Here is a 22527-nt window from a genome sequence, read left to right on the forward strand (position 1 = left end):
ATGCGCAACGAGAAGCAATTTATGCGAATGCAAACTCCCCGAGACGGATGCGCGCGAGTGAGGGCGAATTCCTGAGGATGCTCGACATCGATCCCTGGACGCGCAAGCGCCGACCGACGAATTCTCACATCCACTTCCATCATTCCCGAATTATCAGCGAGAATCCGTTCGTCGTACTCGACGAACGTAGTTAGAACACGGCCGTCTATTTTCGTTTCCTTGAAGAGTCGACCGTCTTTCGCGATACTACCTGGTCCCAGCCAAGGTAAAAGAAAGTCGGTCGCGAAGCGACAACATTTCGCCACTCATCTCGCGACTTCTCAGGCTGTGGGTTCGACGAGAGTATATAAAGTTCACCGTTCTGTGCATCAAAAAAGCTCGCGAAAAAAAGAGAACGAAAGGCCCCCCGAAATTATCTCGTTGATAGTAAAACGTGATATTAATTTTACAGCTTTAATTAATTGTAAGATCGTTGCGATATTGAAGATACGAGGTATGCATCGCGTTATATATAAGTATATATCAGTATTCTTTTGACTTTTAATGATATTTTAGAGAGATAAAATTTAAAGTTTCATGTTATGTTAATATAACATAAAAAGTATAAAATAACGAATCTAAAATATCGAAGAAGCTCCAATGAAAATAAATGGCAGGCTCGAGAAGCAAATAGCGGATATATGTGCAATATATTAAATTAAAAATTAAACAATTTATTCAGAATCTTGAGAATCTTAATGAATTAAAATTTATAAAAATAATACTAAAGACCAAAAATAAACATGTCGCAAATCGCAATCTTAATGAATTAAAGTTTATAAAAATAATAATGCATAATGCAATAATGATACAAACGTTTCTGCTTTAAACTGGACAGAATTTTTCTTTTTAGTGAACTTATAAAACCGTATTAATTGGTTGTTAGTAATGTATATTATTTATTATTGTATTTTCTTATTATTTTTATGCAATGCGCGATATATATGTATTTTTAAATATACTATTTTTGTAAACTTTATCAATTCATTAAGAATTTTCAAAATTCTGAGTTAATTGTTTATTTTTTTTATATTGCACACATGTCTGCTATTTGCCCGCCTGTTATTTTATTTATCTTGTTATATTATTTTATCCTCTGTTATATTATTTTATTTAATATCTATCTAATTATATTATGCACATATATATCTCCTATCCTATCTAATTATTAGTATAACAAAATAAATAATATGACAATTTTGTGCTTAGTTTGTTCATCTGATTTTTTTCTGTGCTACTCTTTTATAATAATATGATAAAGTTTCGATAGGTAGACAGATACAGAGGAACTTCTAATGTCGGCTCTGTTAGATGTATGCGGAAATGATACCGGTTCACCATCGATATCGAAAGCTGACGATAATTTATCCAACAGTGACGGGCCTTTGATTAAAGGCCTTATTCGCCAAAATAGTTGCGGCAGCGTACATGTAAGGTGAATGAAAAAAGCAATGTGCACCAAAATTTAGATTGTCTTAATTGATTGCAACAATGTCTATAATAAATCATTGTCTTATTAATGTGAGTCTTGTTCTTTTCCTCGTGTTATTTTATTTTATATGTAGCCGATATCTAAAAAGGAAATGAACAAGGAACTGATAAATCAGAATTAATTCAAGATTGCGATTAGTGGAAATTATTGCTGCAATCTCTAAGGCTAAGACTAATTTCAGCACAAATAATTAATCTTCAGTTTAATCAATTAACAGGGCGATCAGCAATTCGTACGGTATGTCATCGTCGAGCGAAAAATCTACGAAGAGGCGTTATTGCCTTTGGACGTTGACTCTAGTTTTGGCGATAATCGGTCTCTGCAATCTTTTCCTGAATATCACTGTTATTGCTGTTTTACGGATTAGTCAGGGGATGGAGGCCATGGAAGTAATTCCAGATGAGAATCTTGTCAAATTTTATGGAAGAACCGACTTGGACAAGGTATATTTATTTCGTATGTTGAGAAATAAATAAGCGCAGATGGGAACATAAAACCAAAATAATAAATAGATGTACAAGTATATAGTCTTTATACTGATGAATATTTTGCTGAAATCTCTACATAAATATTAATATTATGAAAATCATTTATCTCATCCTTCATTCTCTCTCCAAAGATATCCCTGCAATCCGGTGTCTGCCAGAGTTACGGCGACGAGCCGATGGAGGTATCCGGCGACGAGGCTGGGGTGCACGTCGACGTAAAGGGTCATGGACGAAACATTCACGAGACACATCCGCGTTCGAAGCTAAGCGTCTTAACGAACGGCACTACCATGTCGCAGGTGGAGTCGTTCGAGGTGAAGGATCCGCGTACCGGTATGACCTATTTCACCACCGATTTCCCGAACTTCGGTCTGCCGAGCGGCGTCGAGACGATCGATGTGAGGATCGCGGAGACCTATCGGATCACCTCACCTGTCAACGAGAGCCTTGCGATAAAATCCGACAATCAGATCTCGATGCACGGCGCGGAGGGCGTGCGCATGGAGAGCAAGGACATCGTCTGGAGCGCCGACCTGGAAGTCTTCCTGAAGAGCGTAAACGGTAGCGTCGTGTTGGACGCCAAGGACGGTGTTTCCATCGACGTGGAGAGCATTCCGGTGGCTCCCATGTTCTTGCCGAGTCCCGCCGGGACTCACGAGCAGTACAAAGTCTGCGTGTGCATGCCGCAGGGCAAACTCTTCAAGATGCCGGTCCGGCCGGGCGCGAGTTCCCGTACCGTCAATTGCGCGCGAGTCGCCAGGACTCCCGAGAACGACCCGTGTCTACATTAAATTCTAAGTAAAGACTGATATTTTCTACAACACACTTAAATAAAGCGCATATCACTGCCAAAAAAAAAAGGCAAATGCGGCAATTGGAAATTCGGAGCCTGACTTGTGTAACATCGATAGACACTATATGAAGCGAAATATAAAGTAGACGATAGGGCCTCGGCACATTTATACAATATCGCTGACACATAATCAATAATTAATTTGCATATCTTTAAAAAAAACTGACACAAAGATTACATAAGCCGAATCTTTAGAGATCAAATCTCTCTATAATGTTTATGTGTGAGTGAGAATATAAAAGCTTAAGGTGCTATCATGTAAAAAAAGACTCTTAGAAGTAGTGTTACATAATAGAATTTTTTTTTGTAGAATACATACTATTTTATTCCTTATTTTATGTTATATGACGAATCACGCATTTTTGTGGACACATTCAATACCTCGAATCGTTCCCGTAAACATCGTGAATAAATGATGTCACCTTAAGATCATCGACGGAACTCATCGAAATGTATTTGCGAATGTTAAATACAGTATTTTATAAGAAACGACAATAAGAAAGTAAAAGCATCATTTCGTAAAAGCATCGTTTCGTCAAAAGGAGAGGAAATCTCGCTGCACGAAAAGTGGTCATAAACAAAAATTCTAAACGCTTTCCGTGATCATCTCCTCATTACTTTCGTCCATGTCCTCCTGTTGTTCTTGTTCCGTTGGTGGCTCGTATGCTTTGTCCAACGGACTTGCCACTACACCACCCGCCCATACGCTCATCTCCACCGCGAGTTTGTTAGAGCCTTCCAACAACGGTCTGTAACCGCCATGAGCTAATACGCGCAATAATGTCTGGGCAGTGAGACATACAAGATCCTGTTGTTCGAGAGTCATCGCGGTATGCACGCGTATATTTCCACCCTCGCACGGATCGGAAATACCTGAGAAAAGTTATTATAATCCTTGCAACACGCTGCGATTAAGGCAATATCTACGTCAATTATTCGGAACTTGATATGAATAATTCCTGTAATTTATATCTGACACAGAAAACTTGTCTTGAAGCAGATTTATAAAAATTATCCTTACTCATGGCGTCATAATTTAGAACGATCTAGTCAAAGATTTTTAATTCCAAGGAAAACAAGTAAATTTGTAGCATAATTGCAGCATAACAATCAGCAGTTTTTATATATAAAAAGAAATAAATGAAATTTCATATATGACGAGAAAATAAATGCATTTTTTGAAAAAATATTTTCCGCAAAAGACTACTCAACTATTTTTCTATATTTATATATAGAAAATTTTTCAAGTTTGAAGTAGAGACGCTTTTCATTATATTTTTTTATGGATTAGCTAAATAAATAAATTAAAATACCTGCTGATCCTGGAAGGAATAGTCCAGAAGCAAGTAACTGCAATACTCTTTTGTACGCCTGATTAATTGGTAAAGCTTGTCTGCTGGGATTATTCATTATGGCGTTGTGCGCCAACAAATCCAACATCCATGGAGATAATGGCTCCAAACCTTCAAATCTGTTTCTGAGATCACGAAGTAAGCGTATTAGGACCTTAATGCTTGAATGATGAGCATTTTCCTCAAACCAACGAGAATGTCTGATAGCAGCGAGATGTCCTATAAATAAAAAATGTATTCTCTAGTAACAGTTACTCAGATTTATTTCATATATTATTATCCAAAAAGAATGCGAGACAATTACCTTGACAAATTTTGACATCTAAATGTTGATCGGATTCTAATTTGCGTAGATTTTGGTGCAGTGTGGTTATCAATACACGCACGGTGGCTTCGTTATTAGCTATGTCGAATCCTCGTTCGGTCTGTATAACTCTGAATATTTCTTTCGGATTTACAGTTTTCAGATCATTATTGACTTTGTTCCCGAGAGCTTCCACTGCCGTTTTCGTCGGTAAAGTTTTCAGAATTACAACAATATCAGCGACATTGTGGCCCTTTATCATTGTGCCTTTTTTGAAACTGCCAACTTGTCTGACTTCCTCCAATTGCTATATTGAACACACATGTAATTGAAGCATATATAAATACAAGAAAGAAATATTAAGTGCAAATGTGAGTAAAATTTAATTTTTGATTGTATAATTAAAACATAATGTGTACTTACGCAAGCTTCAAAAGTTCCGGGTGCAACGATCAAATTATCAAGAACAGTCTGCAGTTTAGTTACAAGATTTAAAATGGAAGTCTGCTCCTTTGGTGTAGGACACATGTCAGAATTCTTCTTTAAAAGGGCTGATTGAAAGTCCGATTCATCTGGAGCAGATTTAACACGTGGAAAAGCAGCTTCACATAGCGTGTAGTCAAATGGATGACGTGGCAGAAATTGTTTCCGTGGATAACCCATTCCACGCCCCATACCTCCTCGACCACCTCTGATCATTCCCCCACGACCTCGTACCATGTTATTTCTGTAACAATAAATAATATAATAATGTAATAAATTATTTCAATTTATATAAGTAAGACATAGTTTATAACTAATTATTCATAACTCCAAAATTATTGTCTTAAAATCCGTCATACTTTAATGTTATTAAAACGCTATTCTAACATTAAACATTTATGGAATTCAAAGAAATTGCGAAAATGACACACTCATGTATATATTTGTAATAAAAGTAGATAATAGTAAAGATAGATTATACTCGAATAACAATATTTCATGAAATACAATACGTTCACATATGCATATTTGACAAGTGTCGATCATTTTCACATTCATCTTTGAGATAATACACTTAAAGTATTCGTAAACGGTAGAGTACAAAAATCAATATGATGCTTCTGGATAATTTAACCTAATCAACAGGCATGTTTTCTCACGTAAATCGAAGCAATTTCAATACGAGAAGGTTAGATCAGTATGTTTCTATACCTTATATAAGCAATACACTTACCCGAAGGGCGCAAATTGGAAAGACGTGATGACGATTTATTAATAACTGAAAATAATATTCGCCGCTTACGAAGTACAGTTCCACGGCCCCACGGCCCACGGCATAGTATATTGAGTATTGAGTAAATACAGTACATAGTAGCGCAACTCTCTGTCCGCACCTTTGATGTTAGCGTGGACGAGAATGAACTGCACATGCGCGAGCGAGGTATGTAACCAATCAGGGCTTTTGCGCACAAAAGTCGGAAACGCTTACCACGCGGCAGGAAGCGACGCGGTAGCCAATCAACGTACCGCTTTTTAATAAGAGCTGTGAGTTTATTGCCTATCGCGTCGCTTCTTGCCGCGCGTTTCCGCCATAGACTTATATAAGTCTATGGTTTCCGCGTCCTGTGTGCAGAAGCCCTCACTTTCGTTCACGGTTGACGCAGTGGTAAGTGGCAAGTGGCTTGTGGCTTCTTCTTTACTTTATAGCGAGCACCACGAGCACGTTGTCTCTAACCCAAAAACGTTCGCACATCCGGTATAAGCTTGTAAGTTTAACTGAAAAATATCTTGATTTTTTAATGAAAAACAAAGTTAATTATTATTTATTTTGTTAATTTTATTTATTATTATTTATTTTAAACATTATTTGAAGTATTTATAAGTATTTCATATGCGAAAGTAGATGCTCTTTATGTACGTTTGGCAATCAAAATTTTTATGAAAGGATTATTTTCAGAATTTTAATACGTATCAATCTACGTATTAGTTACTCATCTTATTTTGCATCTCAAAATATATTTCCAAATGAAGACTAAGGTAGATAAGAAAGGAAAGAAACGACCTCTGACAATGAGTGAGACTTCTCTTTCCACAAAGCCAACTCAGAAGCAAGAGGATGTTATTGAATCCAAGAAAAATCCTAAAAAAATCAAACTTGCGACTTCTGTACAAAATGGAAATTCTACAACTCAGAATAAAGTGCAAATTCTCAAGAAGATGTACAAACAAAAAGAGAAACCGAAAATGAAACAAATTAATATAGGACCATTGAAAACAATGATAAAGACCGAAAAAACTAAATTACCTATTGCTAAGCTCAAGGAAGAATCTGTTAGTAAAAAAACAAAAACTAAGGAAAATAAATTAGAAAATTTGAAGAAGAAGTTCGCAAAGCGTGAAGTACATAAGAAAAAACGGAAGCGTTTTGTAAATGCTGCATCTATTACACTTAGTCTAGAAGAGATAGAGGCAAAAATAGAAGAAATCAGAGGTAGAGAAGTGTTGTCAAAGAGAGCAAAAAAAATTTTGACTGTACTTAATAGAAAACTGAAGTACGAGAAAGCAAATAAATCAGAGAAATTAAATATAACGGAAAAAAAGAGTAACAAAAAAAATAAAGACCAAATAAATGCGCTTATGAAGATTAAACAAGAATCTAATGAGGATAATGAGGAAAAGATACAAGTAAAAAAAGAACATGTCCAACATAAAGTTAAAAGCGAATTGGAAATGGATGATCAAGATGACAGTGATGATCAAGTTGATAGTGAAGATCAAGATGACGATGAAAATGACGAGGATGAAAGTGATGAAGATCACAGCGTTATCAAAACAGAAGAATCTATGGACAATGTAAATGAAAAATGTAATGCTTTGATGATGGCAGTGAATTTTGATGATGAAAGCGATGAAGATGATGAAGAATCTGAAGATGAAGAATCTGAAGATGATGAAGAATCTAAAGATGATGAAGAATCTGAAGATGATGAAGAACCTGAAGATGATGAATCTGAAGATGATGACGATATAGATGAGAAAGCAAATATTTTAAAAGGAAAACAGGAAGATGTAAAAAAAATTAAAAATCAAGCTTTGGAACATCAGAAGAAAAACCAATATGTCCTTTTTGTGAAAAATTTACCATCAAAGTAAGAGCATATATTCTTATTTTCTAACATATTTTTATTGTTTAATTTTTTACATAAATCCCAACAATAATTTATAGGGTGACAGACAAGGAGCTCAAACAACATTTCTTGACCAAGGTTGATACTGTAGCTAACGTTAAGATCCCAGTTAAACCATCTACAAAAATACCCTATGGATTTGCATTTGTGGAATTGACAAATAGTATAGATTTCGAGGTAAAAGCAATTTACTATACTCTACTATACAATTTATTGAATGTTCTTATATCTTGCTACTTTTGTACTTTTAACAGAAAGGACTCTCGATGAATCACTCCCTCTTCAAGAAACAACGGATTAATGTGGAAGTCGCAATACCCAATGACAAAAAGATAAATATTGTCAAAAATTTTGCAGTTGGCAAAAATAAGTTGCAAGAGCTTAAAGAAGTTGAAAAAAATAATTTAAGCCGGAATCAGCAAAAGAAGAAATTCAAAAAGGAGAAATAAATCTGGAGGTCAAAAGCTTAATAAAAGTTATAAAAAAATATAAATAATTAACAAAGCGATTATATTTGCAAGATTATCGTTTGGAAAATTTAGTATTATGAATGATATTTTTGAACACACAGAATTTTTATATTAATGACAAAAAGAATTGCTTTTTTTTCACGTAACAAATATATTTTCCATAGTCATTTGTCATTGATTATTTTCAATATATAATCTGCTTTATATATAGATTACAAATATTTTACATATACATTTATCATATCTCATATATATATATATATATATAGAGAGAGAGAGAGAGAGAGATAGAGCAATTGAGGAAATTTTGTTGCGTCAAATTTCTTTTTATTTCTCTATTACTTGAATTCATTATACACATATATAAAATACTTGTAAATATATATCGTAAATATATCACACTTATCAGAATATAAATGTATAATTTAAATATTGCACCTTTGATTGTAAACACGATCTTTCTTCATGTTACATAGATATGTATGTGTAGAACAAATGAGCGCATATATTGTGGAATAAATATTCGCATTCAGTATGGATATTTTTGACATTTATAATTGTAAAAACATCTGCTCATAAATAGAACTAATTCTCATTCATAACTTCGCATTATTCTCGTTTTGTGATATTAGTAATGCATAATTCTGCATAAAGAATTCCATTGGCAGAATTTTATCTTACAAATAACTTACAAACAGGCAGCAATGCATGTAGCAATATATTCGAGGTTGCCATTTCATAAGTTTAAATCGAATATTCTTTATTAAATATTTAATGTAAGAATGGCAGATACGGTTAAGTTAGAGACAAATGATTCTCTTAATGATGAAGATGTATCATCGAAATTCATAGAGGTATTGTACATTTTTTTCTAGATATATATATTTGACATAATATCAACGATTACGCGAATATGCGAAAGTTTCAAAATATGTAAACAGATATATCACATACAATATTTTATTTTTCTTATCATTGCTCGTATTCTACATTTTACTTTCTTTATACGTATGAGCGACTTTTATATAGGGACAGTTTCCCGAACGTATCATATTCCCAGAGGAGTTAAATAAATTCTTGCAGGATCGCATTCATGTAAGTATAATAATATTCTGATGTATACGTAAATCTAAAAATAAAAAAATACTGATTGTGTGTAAAATAAAAATGTATCTGCTCTATAATGTATTTATAACTTCATTCTTTATTACAATCTCTATATTATATATGTATATTCCGAAGTTATAATATCACTAAGAAAAATAAAAAGAACAAAAATAATTTTTTTAACAAAAATGTAGACCTCTCTCATATCTATATATATTTTATTTTTATAAATATTTTTACAACAATGTTTATTTTATTTTTATTCTGTAATTTATTAAGCTCAATATTTTTTTGCTTTATTAGACCAATATCGTGTTTAAACAATAATTGTATGACAGGATTTAACGGCAGAGAATGAATGTTTGCGACGAGCGTTTGAGCAAGCGGAAGAGAAGTTACGTAAACTGTCGCAAGAAAAATTGAATTGGCAAAATACAATAGGAAAGTCGACCGAACCGGCCACGACAAAATTGATCGAACTTGGCAAGAAATATAGAAATCAAACCGCCGAAATGGAAACTCTAAAAACAAAGTGCAAGAATTTAGAAGCCACTTTGCTTATCAAAGATGACGAGTTGGAACGCCAAAGAACGGAATTACAACAGATTCTCAAATCTGAAACATACAAGAATTCTGACGATAGTGAGTTCATATTTTTCTCGCTTTTACGAGCAATGTGGATAAATTGCAATTCCGAATTAAACTTGAGTTGTACTAATCAAAAACTTTTTAAAAAAGTAGATATTAATTTTCTCTTCTTTATATATGTATATAATTTTTAATTAGTAATTGATTAATATTACGTGATTGTTTTATACATCTTATGATTGTAATGTCAAAAAAGATGGAAATCAGAATAATACAAGGGAAAACGATTCGAAAAATAATTTATCAAGCAAAGATGATGAACGAATTAAATATTTGAAAAACAAGTTGCAACGAGTTCAAACAAAACTTTGTGAATCTAGAAACACATGTGCTACTCTTCGGCAAGAGATTAATAAAGCACAAAAGGTATGATATATTGTCTCTATAAGTTTGATTAATATCAAATAAATGGCTAATTTTTATAAAAAGAGCAAAGTATCAGTGTTTTCAATTATTTTTGATAAAAAAATGATAAAGATTTTAGGATCTTCGTAATTCGCAAATATTCATATAAAAATGCGAGGCATGCTATATTTATTTTTTGTCACGTGATTGAAGATCTAAATTTCTCTATATGGAATTATCACTAAGAATACAAGTCTCAGTTGTTATACAGCGAAGTGGGTGAAAATGTCAACATCAACACGCTTTCGAGTATACCGGGTAATTGGCGTGGACGAGCCGAACAAATTCGAAATCTGCAACAGAAAGTGACAGAACTGCAAATCAAATTGTCTGAACACGAGAAGTCGCAGAAAGAATCTTCTGGTAAAAAAAAAAAAAAAATTATAAAGTCTCATTCATATTTAGATTGACTCTTCGCGATTATAATTATTTTTATTATATAAATTATAAATTATTTATATATTATTATATTATTGTTCTAATTGTTTTATATATTTGTTCCAACTTGTTCACATATATAAATTTATAATTTTATATTATAACTTTATAATTATTTATTAAATTGCGTTATTTATGATTGCATAATTTGTATAATTGAGACTCTCTTATAGTTGTAAATATTTATTTATTTTCTTCAATATCAAGTCATTTATTTAGTTACCCTAGATCGACAAAATTTGGCAAATCTCCGAATTGTTGAAAAAGAAAGACGACAACAGATCGAAAATACAGCGAAGGAATTGAGGCAAGCAGAAGTAGCATTGGAGACTTCGAAAAGGAAGCTCGATGCTTCCAAAGCGAGAATAAAAGTATTGGAACACGAATTAAATATCGCAAAAGGGAACATTGCGATGCTGAACGAAAAAAGATCTCACGATGATCGTCTGATTGACGCACTTAATGTTAGCAATAAAAGACATTTAATCTAATAATCAATCAATTGCAAATAAGTGTCTAGTTACTTACTGTTATGAAAAGATTGGAGCATACAGTATATTGTAACATTTTTTTAATGCATGCAAATGATATGATACGTTATCAGGAACGATTGAAAATTGTCGAGGCAAGATATCAAGAGCGCGAAATGGAAGTGCAGAATAAGGAACATAAAATCGAACGTCAGAATGTAAATATCAAAAACGAGCTGCGAGCAACGCAACTGCATGTCGATCAGTTGAGTAGAAGACTGGAGGAACGCGAGATCGAGATCGACAAGTTGAAGTCAGTACAAACAAATCAGAGATAATATTATATATAAATAAGTATATATATAAATAAACATACATATATATATAAATCACAGAAATAATTTTCTAAGTAGAAGAAAAAATCGTTATCTCATCTACATATTCACTAGATCGATTCTTCGATCAGAATTATTTTTTTTGTAAATTAGTTTACATATTGTATTTTATATATATTACATTATAATATATATTTATATTATATATTATATATATTTATATATTTTATATTTATATATAATATAAATATATTATAATATATATAAAATACATGTCTAAACTAATTCACAAGAAAAATAATTCTGATCGAAAAATCGATCTAGTAAATATGTGGATGAGATAACGATTTTTTCTTTTACTTAGAAAATTATTTCTATGATTTCTCGTGTTCGCACATACAATCTAATTTGTAGTTATATCATTTCAGTAAATAAATATACATATGTACACCTTTATTCCTTAATTTTAGAAATGGCATCATGTCGAATGAATCTTTAAAGTGTCAAACCTCGCTTCGTTCAGATCTCCGGCCAAAAGCAGAGCGCCAGATTAGTCCACTCACTAGTCCGCGAAGTTTAGGCGAAGTAAATGAATATGTAACCTTGGCTTTAGCTGCCGAAGCCGAACGGGTGAGACTATTAGAACTGGTAACCATACTCAATCAACGATTGGATAAGGAAAGAAACGAAGCAAATGCGCTTATAGTAAGTTATAAAATTCATATTAAGTTGTTAGAAAATTCTAGGATGATTTATTTGACGAAGAGACGTTTAAAATTTATAAAAATTTATTAAATTAATCTTTCTAATTAATATATTGAAATATGTTTATTCAACAAAAAATGTAACAAATCAATCTATATATTGATTTATGAGGAATAGTTGCAATTTAATTGATAGATTATTACTTTATTAATTGTTAAATCGAAATAATAAAGGAATCGAAATTGTATATGTTTAAAACTGGGTATGAAAATTTTTGTAGATTTTTATTGTTTATTTAAAGGAACTGCTGCATAAGGAGAAAAACAAATGTGCGAAATTAGAGTCAAAGTTGCGAAATTTGGAGAAAGAAAGAGTGGGACTTGCTAAAGTGAATTCTGGATATAGAGCAAAATCTTATACAAAATCAATATTGAGTTTAAGATCGGAAGAAGAAACTATCAATTCCGAAGAAGTTTGTTTCAAGTAAAGTTTTATATGCTATGATAAAAAAAATTTATCCTTTCTTTATAATTTAAATGATTTTAATGAGAAAACAATGTGTACTAGGTACTTTTTATCTGTCGTTTCCTATCTTTATGTTTGAATCTTTATTTAGAATCGAATTATTAGAAGAGGAGTGTCTCGCTCTGAAGGCTAGATTAGATACTGTACAACAGGACAAAGTCTCGGATCTCGCCATGTACAAACAAATGCTAGATCAAGCTCGAAAAACGTTCAAAGATGCGTGCAGGTGGGAGAGAATCTCTAAATTTGTCCAAATTTAAATTTTCGCAAATACACAAGCGAAGTTTAAATTATGTTTAGTAATCGTACATGTGTGTAAATATGCATGTATGCTTTTGCAAAATACAATTAGCTAATCTCACGATGCCACTTTCCAATATGGCCTTCTAGAAATAGACTCTCGTGTAAGAAGTGCAGACGAGACCGAACATCTATTTTTAGATTTTCATGCAGTGTCCATTACTTCTGTACAGCGTGTAAAAAATATATCTGTCACAATATTTTTTTCTGTCAGTAATTGTTAAATACTGCCATTATTTTTTAAAGTAATGCATCAAAAAATTATTAGTTTGTTTAATATCGATAGCATGATTATTCCTAGCAATCACAATATTCCATATTGATTAATATTTTTTTCAACATTCATACTTTCTTTTTTCCCCGGTCTCTCGTTTATACTTTTCCTATATTTTTAATCAAAGTAACGTAAGACTAATTTAACTTTGATCTAATCAATTCTTTTCTGTTATCTTTCTATGGCAGAAAATCATAAATATTTTTTTTTTTTTAGGAACAAATCGTTGATCGCCGGTGGAAGTCGTTCTACTATAACTATTTGAAAAAGAAAAAAAGAGAAGAAGAAACGAGGCAATATTCGGAAAATAAATTTCAGGCTTTAATCTCAAGTTATTTTTTTCGGGGGAAAAATAACTCTTTTCTCTCTATGTGTTATAAATAAAATAAAACATTCTTACACATACATAGCAGACGCAACAGTCGCTCGCGATCGGAATAGATGTAGTAGCAACAAAGCCGCGGCTCGCGATGATGTAACTAGGACACGAGATAAGGTGCAACGTCTCCATGTAAACCCACGTGACATCGTCGGAACAAAACTCACAGTTTCGTTTCTACCTCGCGTCGTTCCTCTCCGTTCCCTCTTGACACACCGCTCTGATGTTTACCTCGGCCAATTCGTTTACTCTCGCCATTGATATCGCGACGCGGCCGTAAATTCATCCCGCTTTTCGTTAGTCAAAGAGTAGAACGTGAAACGATTCCCAATCTCGCGCTCGAATCTAGTCGGGAGTTTGAAAGTTTTTGGCGACAATGCATTCCCAAGAGCATTCAAATAGGATTTTACATCGCGGTGCGATGTAATAAATAGCAAAATGAAAAAATTCCATACACATGTTATATGCCTACATTTTTATATAAGATGCTTTACAGTAAAGTGTAACTTCGTATGCTGATATATGCTTATTCTATCTACAAAATAAATAAAATTTTCTACTTAAATAGTTGTTTATGAAACAAGAGTAATTCATTTCTGTCTACATTTTGATTTTTATGTGTGTTTATCAAATATGTAATTTATCATGTATTTTAGACTTGTATAATGATATCATATATCTCAAAAATTGAATCGTTTATCGAATCATACTAAGTTTCTGATGTTCTATTTCGAATTGTATAGTTAACGTAACTACATTTCCTTTACATCAGAAGAGAAAGAGAAAGAGAGAATTCTGTCTATTTTATATAACGTTCCATCAATAGCAATACGCGTTTGCAAAGCGTATATTCTACTATTCTGATCAATCGCCAACTTCCATCATCGTCTTTAATAATTCTTGTGCAAAATGATTAATATTCAAAAATGTAGATATTTGATTTTCTCATATGATCAATTTTTACGTGTTTAAATTTTCAAAAATTTTTATCATAAACACATCTTTTTTTTTCGAATAATAAGAGGTGAGAGCTTTGCATTTATTTATTATTATTGTTGATTTACCGTAAACGATTCCAAGTGAATATTTAAATACTATATAGATTTCTAATTCACATAACTTTTAATATTTAAATGGCTCGAGATCAAACACACATTTTCCTCTCTTGTTTGATTATAAAGTATTAAAAATTACTAGAAAATTAAAATTAATTTAAAAAATAATTTAAAATTAAAATATTAAAAAAAATAGATACTTACGCACATTTCTGAATGTCGAAAGTGAAGTGTCACCAGAGCGATTCCAAATACCAGATGTATACCTGCGAATTGCGGGTGGCGCTTCACGAGAACTTTTCGTCACCATCATCGTCGTCGTTGAGCGGAGCTGGGCGTGTTTCCGATGGTGCTTAAGCTCACTGCCGACAGGTGTGGACTTTACAGGTGTTGGAACTCCTGGCTGATAAGAAACGCGCCCGTGACGTCAGATCGGCGCGGGTACAGTATATGAGTCGACGCCGTGGGATGTCCACGTCACTCGTTCTTGAACCTCCTCCATCCGTTCATTCCGCCAAGTCGTTCGCCGTGAATTTTTTTTTCACCATATCGCCGGCTGCGATCAGCACCCTGGTATCGCGCCGATCATCATCATCCCGAGGTCCGCTGGAAACCGGGGATCTGTCGCAGCGCGATGATTGATTCCGCGACTCCATCAGATTTTTGCAGGTAAGCTAGATGAATTGCGCCAGTGGTTCGTCATTGGGATCGGTTCAGGAATCGGATATCGGAACGGATGGCTCCAACGACCTAATCATCCTATCGAAACAAATGTAAATATATTTAAAAGTCAATTTTCTATTCACATATATTTTTTATATATCTTTTATAAGTCTCAGGTTTTCATGTTATTTGAAAAGTGTGAGAATCGAATTGTAAAATGAGGATAGATATCAAACGGTACACATTGATATGATAAGATTTGATCACATTTTCGGTTTCTACATACTTAAAGTGTCTCACGGGTTCACGAAACTGGTGTTCTCTTTTTTTTTCTGAAAATAAATTTTCTCACTTACTCATATGTTCGTCTTTTCATATGCAAATTCAATGGAACAATCGTGCATTCGGGGCAATACGAAACGTACGCTCCATTTTCATTACGTAACATGCGAGGTCGTTACTAATACTCATCGGCCTATGGAGATGATAATTTCAAGATATGCGCATGTCAACCCTAACGATGCCGAAATATTTTTTACCGGAACCGGTTAATTGCGACTAATTTAATATTCAAAAAAGTATAAGTGAAAAAAAAAGATAGCTTTACATCAATTTTTTGCGTTTCTCTTATACGTATTAAACTAAAAAATTAAACTGATTATACTTAATTGATCCAACTATTACAATAATTTCTCATTTCTTAAATTAACAACAAATAGGAGGCTTGCTAAGATAAACTTTAAAATAATTTTAAATCTTAGATGTTAGATTTTTTCTAATTTTACATTTGCGTAAAATGTTGTCTTTATCTTCTAAATATTAGATTTGAGAGATATCTGAGAACACATTAATAACAAATAATTAATTCTGTCAATAATAATTTACTCAATTATCAATATAATACTTATAAAATTAGAATTCAGATCAAATATTTATATGTTGCCACTTAAATATTACAAATTAAATTATGATTTGTTAACGAGCATTTGACCCCGTATCTATCGTTCATTTAAAGTTTATTAAAATAAAATAAAAAAATTTTTGTGTTATCTAAATCTTAGAAACTTAAAATCATTTACAACAAAAAGAAAAAATATACCAAATATAAAAATCGTAGAGAATAATTTATAAAAAATTATGGACAATAACATTATTTAGTACTAAATATAATATAAAATATATAGCGTAAAATACAATAATATTTTAATGTTTTAATATAGATACAAGTATTATACATTTTCTATTTAGCTAATAGATAATTATTTTATAACAATTCTGTGACAAAAATGTTTCTTTATATTATTTATATTAAAAAACGTGCCACTTGCAGTCACTAAGTTATACTTCATTCTTCTTATTTTTTATAGAGAATTGCATATACATATATTAACTATATTAAACAAATTAATTGACGTATCAATACAAATAGAATAATAGAATAATAAAATATTTTCATTAAAAAAACTCTGATATATATTTAAAGAACAAGAAAATTTGTTTCCTATTGTTTGCAGTCTACGATAAATTATTGCAAATTAACGACTCGTTAATGTTCGGTGAAGGTAATGTCAAAATGATTGATAATATATAAAATGAACGACCCAATAAATACGTACTTTGATACCTTCCATTAAGGTATCAAAATTATGAAGTAATCGATCAGAATAATTTAGACGTAAATTTTTAAAAGTCCTGACACTTGATGTAAGTTTTATTATAAAAAACTTTGCTATATAAGCATTCTGCATAAAAAAAATAATTGTGTATAATAAATTTATAGTATTATAAAACATAAAAAAAAATTGGATCAATCTTTTAATCTTTCAAATGTAAGTTAAACGGACAATATCTCTATTATTTAAAAAAAAAAATATATATATATAATATAAATTTTCAATCGGCTTATTGTACAGTATAATTTTTTCTTTCTTTAATATTTGCATTTTCTTTGATAATAATATATTATCATAATAATATATTATCAATTAAATTTTACAATAATCAAATTGGAATAGACATAATTAAATTTTTTGCAAAATGCAACATTTTATATTGCGTTTTTATCAAAATAAGAAATAAAAAATAAAAATTTTTTAAAATTATACATATATATTAATAATTTCTTTTATATATTTATAACTTTATGTATAAAGTATGGAAAATAAACTTATTGCTTGTTTTTATTATATAATATGATTTTCAGAGATATTATTGATATGTTTAAATATAAGTTATACTTGTAACTATAACACATATATGTATATACATACACAGAGTAAAATATAAAATATTTAAGGCATAAAGCATAAAATATAATTTTTAAAGTTTAATTTCTTATAAAGATATGATAATCATCGCAAGGACAGTGTAAGTTGACTTTTAATATTAAAATTTTCTTATTATATTAGTTTTGAATGCTAATGCATATATATAAACCATAAAATAAAATTGTGATAATTATTATTGAAATTACTCATTATTAATAATATATATCCTTGAATGTAACATAAACAGGAACAGACAATAACTATTTTTTCATATTTTATAAAAAAAAAATTATTAAATTTTATTATTTATATATTTTTATAACTTCGTATATTTTATCGATATTTTAAAATATTACATATATATATTCCATAGTAAAGTTAAATATATTGAAAATTTTGTTATTAAGCATAAAACATATATACATAATAACAGATATTAATTCAAATATTAAAAATATCTTATATTTTTACAGATTAAAATTTAATTAAATGTGTTTTCTAATGTATAATTTTTTGTATAATACTATATTTTTCGTACGGTTTTTTTCTAATTTGATAGTTAAATCAAATCTGGCTCTTTAAAGCTATCGAATGACAATTACAGCCAATAAGAGTTTAATCACGGATGACGATGCAAAATAATTGAATGTTTTCCAAAAGAAATTTGTAAAAATATAAAGGAAAAAGAATTCTTTCTTTCTCTCTCTCTAAAAGACATTTATATAATTACTTTAAATATTTTATTATTTTAGTAAATATGTTTAGTCTTATTAAGTCGTAATTATTTGATGCTAAATAACAAACTATTATTTTTTTCAACAATGTATTGTCAACATTTATTGTATATATCTTAATTAATAATTTAATTATAATATATCAATTTATATATTTTTTTCTATAAATTGTAAAGCAAATGCTTTTATCGTAAATAGAACAAGTACGACGTAATTCGCATTATCGAGTTGTTTCATTTTACTTCTTTTATCTCGTAGTGGGACAGTTTTACGGCAGTCTTTGCGAGTATTCTCGAAAATAATTCGTCAGTGAAGATAAGATTTTGTTGTGAACGCTCGCATGAGCTTGATTAGTTGCATAGAATATTACATCATCAAATGAAAATTTCAACTGTGATCGTCTCGTATCAATTATGAAATCGTTTCAATAATATCGCGTCAAGATAGTAATGCGTCCAATAAAATTGCTCGCTCGATAATTTAACAAAGGTGATTCGATTTAATGCTTGTTTATTAATTAATGTCCAGAGATCACACTCGTAAGATCCCGAAGTTTATATGGTTTCGTTATTTTGTTGAAAAAAAAAAAAAAAGAAAAAAAAAGTTGCGACACGATCTCGTGTTCTATAATAGAAAAATGTTGTCTGCCGCAAGCGACGAGAGGAAAAAATATGTCGACTGCGAATGGACTAAAATCGATTACGTAATGCAAGCGTGTAAACTATCGGAGAGGACGTGCAGCCACTTGTAAATTAACGCAGTTGTAATTAATGCAGGCTGCTGGCAATTACGACCGCAAAATATGTATGTGAGCGAAAACGCTACGTGAGCGAAATTTATTAAAATTTACTACTTGGGAATTATATTGCCGAGGTTACCGAGGATTTTCGGTAATAACGAACCGAGTCGCTTCGTTATCATCTTATCACATTGCTCGCTGATAAGGTGCAATCGCAGCTCTCAAAGACGATCCCTCGTAGGTTTCATCGCGCGTTTATCAAGTGATAGAAAACGCGGGCTAACGTTCTGAACGTTATAGTAATAGTTTATTAATTAATCTCGATAAGTTTAAGTGTAAAAGAATTGTTTTTTATGTAGAATGTAATACCTTAAATTTAAAAGAATAATATTCTTATATATTTATTTTAATTTAGGAATTTTTTTGTTTTATATATAAGAATTGTATCCGTATTTAAAATTAGTAATATTCAAATCGTCTTTCTATATTTATAAAAAAATGATTATATTTAAATTTTCTCCTAAGAGAGATATTCTTATTTTATTTTTTTTAAATAGTAAAATTTTATAGTTTATAAGATAATTTTGTTATCAGAGATCACCTTATTGACACTACATTCTCTCTTCTATTGTATATAAATAAGTTTTACTATAAAAATTATTACTTTCACACTAAAAAAACATTTAAAAAAATTAATAACAGAATCATATTCCAATTGTATATTTCTGCATTAACCAATCTAAAATGAGAAAAGACACGTTGAAAATATTTTAAAGTCTCCGTCAAATTTCAGTCTGCAATTGCCGAATCAACGATTGTTTAAGCAGTTGCTTGTAACTGCGGTGGAAATGTCATCTGAGTAAATAGAACGCAGAATGATTTTGCTCCATCGGGAACATCGTCGTGTTCGTTTATGTCGTACAGGTTTGTACATGGATTAGTTGAAACACGTTAATTACGGATGACGCGAAGCTGGCGCGTCTTCGGAATCTTACGAGCATCGAATACTAACCACCTTGCAACTTTATTGTCTAGAAAAAGTTAAAAGCATAAAAAACAATATAGATCTCATTCTTTTATTTATAGAGAAAGATGGATTATTTTATTTAATATCATCTTTTAGATTAAATTTTTATGTATCGATAAAAAAAAAACCTTATGAAAAAAGGCAGATATTTAATTCGACGATTAATTTTAGGGGGCACCGAACTGCTTGCAATTTCTCGTGTTCGCGGCATTGTTGGTTGGCCAAAAGGATGTGTTAACAAGTCGTGGCACGAGCTGGTAGCAAAGCAGTTATGTTTGCGGTGCAATCAGATGGCGGCGTTAAAGAGGAAAAGGTTCCTCGCACCTTCCTGATAACGAGTCATGCCGCTAAGAGCAGCAACACTTTTGCGCGAGGGGCTACCTGCTTCCTTGAGTCGAGATTGCGGACCAGTTATACTGGTAGCAGGTCATCGCTAATATTGGTTGGTGTATTACAAATGAGACAGAAATGATGAGCTTTGCAAATAAAAGTGGCAGTCACTTGCTGCAATATATCTTGCCACGCAAGATATATTGCAGCAGATATGTATGCATCTCATTAAATTTTAACAAAATTAGAGAATAAGATTGAATTAAAGTGCGCGAAATTATAATACAAAAAAATTTTTAATGTATAAGAAATTATAATTAGCAATTTAAAAAAAAAATAAAAGTATGTACGGTAGATATACACGATAAGGTTTTGATAGATTAAAGGATTAGGAAAAAGAACTGAGAGAAAGAGAGAGCTGAGAATTGAAAATTGAAAGCTGGAAATCAAATATATTTTATAAAAACAAGATTGACTCCAAATATTTTATTTTTGAGGATAAAAAATTCTCAAGAGTTTTATACCTGAAAAACGATGTTTGAAAAGTGTAAAACGTTCTGAAAAATATGCGTTAAATATTATATAATTATATTGTATATAATACACTGACAAATTCTTATTTTTAATTTTTTAATTTTGTTCAAGAGTTATTAATATTCTAAATTAAATACAAATATTTTAGAAAAATAAAATTGGGGATCTAATCTTTTTTATATCAGCAGGTTAAAACTTTGCTGATGAAATTACTCAGGGTTCTTGTCTTACGATACTGTCGCGGTATTGCATATGACTCGCGTGATAACGGTTATCGCGCAAAATTTATTGAACCTAGTATATAGACTTTTTCTTCAAGGAAGTTTCTTTGCATATATTACATAAAAAGTAAGCAATATTTTGAGAGTATAACTCTGTCTAAAAATTAATATAAAATATATATATAACTATTTAATATTTAAAGAACTCTGTTCTTACTCTCGTTCTCTTTTTTTCTCTCTCTCTCTCTCTCTATTTAGATTTAGTATTTAATATTTGTTATATATGTTATAACTTTGTTATGCTACCATGGAAATATTAATGAAATGGAAGAAAATTCAAAACTGAGGGATGAAGCGCTCGCTATGAAGAGAGCTATCCATCGACAGTATGGTAATGATAGACACTGTCATGGAGTTGCTCTCTTTGTGGACGCCGCTTGAGTCAACGTTTCAACGAATTTATGCATTCTTGCAAACATAATCTATGAAGAGGAGATGCGTTTTAATACATTTAATATATATATTTATACATTTATCTTGATTCTAATAATATTTGCATGCATTTATATAGAAAAGAATATAGGTTTGCAGTATGTTATGTATGTTATATATAAGTTAAGATATATATATATATTAAAAATGTTTCTAGCATACAAAATGTAAAAAATTCCATAATTTATTTCATATTTCTAAATTTAATACGTATGTTAAAGAATTAATATAAAAAATATTTTATATCTTTCATATAAATGCTTGAAATTTTTCTTTGTTTTGTAGCAAACGTTATATTAAACACTTTACTGTATAATTTGTGATTTATATTATAGATTCTATATTATTATTATTATAGATTCTATACAAGGATTCTATATAAAAATAATGTATCACATATACAGGCGATATATACGATCGTGAACAATGCTAAATTTATAAATTGAATACAATTATTTGAATAGTTTTGCGAGCTGTATGCAGTGTTTTGTAACTATTAAGGCTCCTGGCTCCTTTCCGACCATGTCGAAATCGTGACGTCAGAGGCGAGAAAACACACGCTAAAATTTCTTAGATGCCATTTCGAAATAAAAAAAAATTTCGATGAAACAGCACTTCAGATGGCTTTAGCACACTCTTAAAAAACCCCGAAAACTATCCTTTCCCCTTTATAATCAATCAACAGCTGTAAAATGTAATATTATGAAGCCC

At 31.0% G+C, this 22527-nt stretch overlaps 4 protein-coding genes and 1 long non-coding RNA gene across 13 annotated transcripts; 4 read left to right on the top strand and 1 right to left on the bottom strand.

Moving 5' to 3' along the window:
- The first annotated feature begins 117 nt into the window (after nt 1–117).
- Nucleotides 118–2998, top strand: Scgbeta (sarcoglycan beta). 2 transcript variants are annotated; one of them, XM_083054117.1, is made up of 4 exons: nt 118–493; nt 1310–1474; nt 1749–1974; nt 2151–2998. In XM_083054117.1, the coding sequence occupies exons 2-4, from the start codon at nt 1335–1337 to the stop codon at nt 2808–2810; spliced, it is 1026 nt and encodes a 341-aa protein (XP_082910243.1). In that variant the 5' UTR covers nt 118–493; nt 1310–1334; the 3' UTR covers nt 2811–2998. The 2 variants fall into 2 exon arrangements, with proteins under 2 accessions (XP_082910243.1, XP_082910251.1); XM_083054125.1 differs by having other exon boundaries at nt 1314–1474.
- A 153-nt stretch (nt 2999–3151) lies between these two features.
- LOC145945221 (interleukin enhancer-binding factor 2 homolog) lies at nt 3152–15304 on the bottom strand. 3 transcript variants are annotated; one of them, XM_083054097.1, is made up of 5 exons: nt 15018–15304; nt 4952–5255; nt 4529–4835; nt 4186–4443; nt 3152–3745 (listed from the first exon to the last, which is right to left on the bottom strand). In XM_083054097.1, the coding sequence occupies exons 2-5, from the start codon at nt 5246–5248 to the stop codon at nt 3459–3461; spliced, it is 1149 nt and encodes a 382-aa protein (XP_082910223.1). In that variant the 5' UTR covers nt 5249–5255; nt 15018–15304; the 3' UTR covers nt 3152–3458. The 3 variants fall into 3 exon arrangements, with proteins under 3 accessions (XP_082910223.1, XP_082910232.1, XP_082910213.1); XM_083054106.1 differs by having other exon boundaries at nt 15014–15304; XM_083054087.1 differs by lacking the exon at nt 15018–15304 and adding an exon at nt 5745–5889.
- Nucleotides 6128–8707, top strand: LOC145945213 (uncharacterized). The gene is made up of 4 exons (XM_083054077.1): nt 6128–6276; nt 6468–7659; nt 7737–7875; nt 7953–8707. The coding sequence occupies exons 2-4, from the start codon at nt 6536–6538 to the stop codon at nt 8145–8147; spliced, it is 1458 nt and encodes a 485-aa protein (XP_082910203.1). The 5' UTR covers nt 6128–6276; nt 6468–6535; the 3' UTR covers nt 8148–8707.
- Nucleotides 9477–14961, top strand: LOC145945276 (coiled-coil domain-containing protein 13). Its single transcript, XM_083054173.1, has 9 exons — nt 9477–9921; nt 10142–10289; nt 10529–10691; nt 10995–11230; nt 11371–11549; nt 12042–12276; nt 12578–12759; nt 12893–13027; nt 13592–14961. The coding sequence occupies exons 1-9, from the start codon at nt 9788–9790 to the stop codon at nt 13638–13640; spliced, it is 1461 nt and encodes a 486-aa protein (XP_082910299.1). The 5' UTR covers nt 9477–9787; the 3' UTR covers nt 13641–14961.
- Nucleotides 15301–21967, top strand: LOC145945251 (uncharacterized). 6 transcript variants are annotated; one of them, XR_014426811.1, is made up of 3 exons: nt 15301–15582; nt 19989–20136; nt 20411–21967. It is a non-coding gene; the product is annotated as an uncharacterized LOC145945251 (long non-coding RNA). The 6 variants fall into 6 exon arrangements; XR_014426809.1 differs by having other exon boundaries at nt 20006–20136; XR_014426817.1 differs by having other exon boundaries at nt 15301–15478.
- The last annotated feature ends 560 nt before the right edge of the window (nt 21968–22527 follow it).

This window comes from Prenolepis imparis, unplaced genomic scaffold, assembly GCF_030444845.1.
Source record: "Prenolepis imparis isolate NDT839.2.m4 unplaced genomic scaffold, iyPreImpa1.0 SCAF_1, whole genome shotgun sequence".
NCBI classification, from domain to species: Eukaryota; Metazoa; Arthropoda; class Insecta; order Hymenoptera; family Formicidae; genus Prenolepis; species Prenolepis imparis.

Excerpts from the sequence above, each read along its gene's own strand:
- Scgbeta (XM_083054117.1), top strand. The coding sequence starts at position 1,335 with ATGTCGGCTCTGTTAGATGTATGCGGAAATGATACCGGTTCACCATCG. Across the intron at positions 1,475-1,748 it reads TGCGGCAGCGTACATGTAAG|GGCGATCAGCAATTCGTACG; the intron begins GTGAATGAAAAA and ends ATCAATTAACAG. Across the intron at positions 1,975-2,150 it reads GAAGAACCGACTTGGACAAG|ATATCCCTGCAATCCGGTGT; the intron begins GTATATTTATTT and ends CTCTCTCCAAAG.
- LOC145945276 (XM_083054173.1), top strand. The coding sequence starts at position 9,788 with ATGGAAACTCTAAAAACAAAGTGCAAGAATTTAGAAGCCACTTTGCTT. Across the intron at positions 12,760-12,892 it reads TCCGAAGAAGTTTGTTTCAA|AATCGAATTATTAGAAGAGG; the intron begins GTAAAGTTTTAT and ends ATCTTTATTTAG. Across the intron at positions 13,028-13,591 it reads ACGTTCAAAGATGCGTGCAG|GAACAAATCGTTGATCGCCG; the intron begins GTGGGAGAGAAT and ends TTTTTTTTTTAG.
- LOC145945221 (XM_083054097.1), bottom strand. The coding sequence starts at position 5,248 with ATGGTACGAGGTCGTGGGGGAATGATCAGAGGTGGTCGAGGAGGTATG. Across the intron at positions 4,444-4,528 it reads AGATGTCAAAATTTGTCAAG|GACATCTCGCTGCTATCAGA; the intron begins GTAATTGTCTCG and ends TTTTATTTATAG. Across the intron at positions 3,746-4,185 it reads ATTCCTTCCAGGATCAGCAG|GTATTTCCGATCCGTGCGAG; the intron begins GTATTTTAATTT and ends AACTTTTCTCAG.
- LOC145945213 (XM_083054077.1), top strand. The coding sequence starts at position 6,536 with ATGAAGACTAAGGTAGATAAGAAAGGAAAGAAACGACCTCTGACAATG. Across the intron at positions 7,660-7,736 it reads GTGAAAAATTTACCATCAAA|GGTGACAGACAAGGAGCTCA; the intron begins GTAAGAGCATAT and ends AATAATTTATAG. Across the intron at positions 7,876-7,952 it reads CAAATAGTATAGATTTCGAG|AAAGGACTCTCGATGAATCA; the intron begins GTAAAAGCAATT and ends TACTTTTAACAG.